This window comes from Cyprinodon variegatus, unplaced genomic scaffold (genome assembly GCF_000732505.1).
Source record: "Cyprinodon variegatus isolate N-32 unplaced genomic scaffold, C_variegatus-1.0 Scaffold479, whole genome shotgun sequence".
In the NCBI taxonomy this organism is placed as follows: Eukaryota; Metazoa; Chordata; class Actinopteri; order Cyprinodontiformes; family Cyprinodontidae; genus Cyprinodon; species Cyprinodon variegatus.
In genome coordinates, this window is record NW_015150932.1 from 554,642 (window position 1) to 558,033 (window position 3,392).

Here is a 3,392-nt window from a genome sequence, read left to right on the forward strand (position 1 = left end):
AAAAATTTAATTACTTATTACTTTTAACCTGATTTCTGAATATGAACCAGTGTTCAGGAGAGGAGGCGGTCTGCTCGTGCGCTCTTTGTTAGCCCTACTGATGAACTAGCACCATGTTAGCGCGGTTCGCTTGTTTTTGTGCCATTTAAACTCAGCAGTTATCGGGGTTAGCGCGCTCGGACCGATATCGCCACGGTTTCAGGAGGGGAGGAAATGAGGCTATAGAGACCAAAGGTTAACAAAGCTCTGCTTTGGTTTGTTGCAGAAGCAGCCGTTCTCCAGGGGGCTTTTCTCCACGCCGATAAGTTGTGTCTCCCTGCATCGCTGTCCTCCCTTCAGAAAGCTGAATGGAGCCGCGTCTGCCGGCCGATCCTGCTCGCCGTCCAGGAAATCTGCGGCGCTCTGAGGCCCCGCCCAGCCTTAACCTGGAAGAAGAAGATGGTTTGTTCCGTGTGGCTGAAGCTGCTGAGCAGAGAAGCTGAGGAGGACGTTGAAACGGCGTGGAGAGAGAATCCGTTCTTCTGTCTGCAGAACAGCCTCCCTGAGCTCAACCACGCTGTCTTGCTGGAGCTGCTCAAGTCCACCGCCGCCGCAGCCATCTTTGCCGGTCTCCTCCTTCATCTTCCTCCCCCCCGGATCGTCGCTGAGCTGGAGCGGCTGACGGAGCACGTCAGGAGCGACCCGGCGGCCCAGGAAGACGTCCGGTTTTTCCTGGAGGTTTGGTGGGAGCTGTGGAAAGGCGGAGAAGATACAAACGCAGAAAACGAAGACGGCGTGGAGGCCATGTTTGCCTCCCAGTTCGCCCGTCTGTCCTCAGACCGTCGCGGTCCGACTCCTCGCGCTGCCAAGAGGCTGAAGCTGGACGCTGCCGAGGAAACGTCTGCCGACATCCTGCAGGTTCTCCTTCACGCACTCAGAGACATGAGGGGCCTGGTTTCCTCTGCAGACGTTTGTTTTCAGGCCCTGTCGGTTTGTCTCGACGCTCTGCACACCTCCCTGCTGATGAAGCAGGAAGTCACGGTTCCCGCCGCGGAGAAGTTGGACCTCCTGAGTAAATGGATCCTCTGCGGAGGAGAGGAGGAGACTCCGGATCCCGAACGGATCCGAGACGCTCAGAGAGACCTGCGTGCGTCTCTGTCCCCGTCCCGCTTTGGGCCCAGCAGCATGAAGCTGCCTGAAGCTCTGCAGATCGTCACGGACGTCGCTCAGCTCTGGAAGGACGAAGGCCTTCTGACGTCCGGCGACGCTCCGGTCCCTCGCCGCTCTGCGCTGCGGCTGCAGCACAGCGTCCGGAGGGTTCTGCCGGCTCTGGATGAACTTCCTGAAGCTCTGACGGAGAAGAACGCGCTCCGGGATCTGCTGGGCTCTCTGGAGTTCCCCGCTGCTGAGAGCGCTCCAGGCGCCCAGGCTCAGGTGGCCGCCGCCATCATCGCTCACCGCCTGCAGGACTATGAGCGCTTCGCGGAGCTGTTTGCAGGCCAGAGGTTCTGGGCTCCTTCTGAGACCTGGTTGCTCTGCCTGGAGCGGAACCAGGCGGCCTTCCTGCAGCCGCAGACGCTGGTCAGCCTGTCCTCCAGCGTGGCGAGCCTCCTGCAGGCAGGAAGCCTGGATGTTCATCAGAGCAGGAAGCTGATGAAAACGGCTGCAGATGTTTTCTCTGCTCTTTCTTTACCGGATCAGAACCGAGTCCTGGCTGCAGTTCTGACATCATCCACTAGGGGCTTCTTCAGCCGTCCGCTCCCTGCAGCTGTGACCGAGGCCTTCGAGCTGGAGGTCAACATGGCCTTTAACTGCATCATCCAAGGAGGGGGCGGGGCCTCGGCAGCCGCGTCGCAGGGCAACCTGACCACCGCCGTCTCCTTGGTAGCCAGGGTGGCGTTTCAGAACCCAGAGGCGGCTTTGAAGTCGTGCTGCCAGGCGGCTGTTTTTAACAGGGGGGCCTCGGCTCTGATGGCCAGGATCCTGCAGCAGCTGCCTGGACTGAGGCGACCCGGAGAACCCGGCGGCGTTTCTCTGAGCGACCCGCTCTGCACATGTTTGCAGGAGACGATCGCCAACAGATCCATGTCGGCCGGCGAGAAGCAGCAACTCCTCCAGTTCCTGGTTCTGCTGATGACGCCGCATGAAGAGGAGGAGAAACGAAGCTTCCTGTCGCCGGAGAACGTCGTCAACACCTTCGTCCTCCCCAACCTGCTAGCTAAGGGTAAGAACGCCGTTAGCTTTAACCCAAACAGGTTTTCCTTCGAAATGTAAACTTTTCACATTTTGTCGCATTAAATCCATAAAAGTTCATATTTTAGGATTTATGTGATTAAACTTTAGAACTGATTAACCTCCAGATTCCTCATCCTCCGTCTTCGTTCTTCACACTTTCGTCTCCGTCCGCCTACAACTTCTCCATCCTTCTCCGTCAAAATACGTTGCTGAGCTATTTTTAGCTCCGCTCCGGTCCGGCCAAGATCCGCTATTTCAATCTCACCAAACGGGAAAAAGAACGGCGAGAAGATTTGATTTGTTAAATTAAAATAACAGATTTTAAACTACAAATTAGAGCATAATTCTTATATAATCTCAAAAACTAATTAAAGCAATTAATTAAAATGATTGAATGCAAATTATTGGTTCTTCAAACGACCAGGAAGTAGATTTTCTCATCTCCATCAAAATATTGATTTTATACCGAGAGGCTTAAAAGTTTAATGAAATCCATTCAAAGCAAAGTTCAAGGAGCGAATCTCAGAACTTGAAAACAATCTTTTTATCTCAGGATGAAGCAGAGATGCTGAGTTTGGAGTCAGAGAACAAACCGATTTATGATCCTAATTATCATAAAACACACAATGAGGCAAAATGTTTGGGCAGAAACACGTTTGATCGATGCTGATGGAGAGTTTGAATTATGTTAAATAAAGCGTTCATTTCCGCATGTTTTGCTCCTATGAGTGTCATGATAATATGGCGCTGCTCTCCTGGAGCTCAGAGGAGGTCAGAGCAGGACGGGAGGATCAGCGGAGGCTGCAGCTTTGCTTTGCGCGGCGCTCTGGAGGATGATGTAGGATGTTAGGGTCAGGCTCTAAAACAACTTGAAGGGATCCATGACTAATAAAACATGTTGGTCTAACTATGTGGTAATATTCCTACTAATTTAAAAATCTTTGTAATACCTATTAGGGGTGGAACGGTTCACAAAATCCACGGTTCGGTTCGGTATATGTTGATTGTTAGCATGACATGTTGGTCATGTTGCTGTTAGCATAAACAAAACGTGTTGCACAATGCTTGCACACTGTTGCACTTTTATCCCCAGCTTTCTTCCCGCCGTCATCGTAGGTCACTCTAAATGCAAAGTGGTCCCATACAGCAGACCTATAAAGTGGTCTGCTGTATGGGAC

At 52.7% G+C, this 3,392-nt stretch overlaps 1 protein-coding gene across 1 annotated transcript in view; it reads left to right on the plus strand.

Annotated features, from left to right (window-relative positions):
* Nucleotides 1–41: 41 nt before the first annotated feature.
* Nucleotides 42–3,392, plus strand: part of gemin4 (gem nuclear organelle associated protein 4) — a 16,034-nt gene continuing 12,683 nt past the window's right edge. Inside the window, exons 1-3 of the mRNA XM_015389891.1 lie at nucleotides 42–76; nucleotides 159–166; nucleotides 266–2,203. Coding sequence (XP_015245377.1) covers nucleotides 42–76; nucleotides 159–166; nucleotides 266–2,203 — 1,981 coding nt within the window. The remainder of the gene's footprint in view (nucleotides 77–158; nucleotides 167–265; nucleotides 2,204–3,392) is intronic.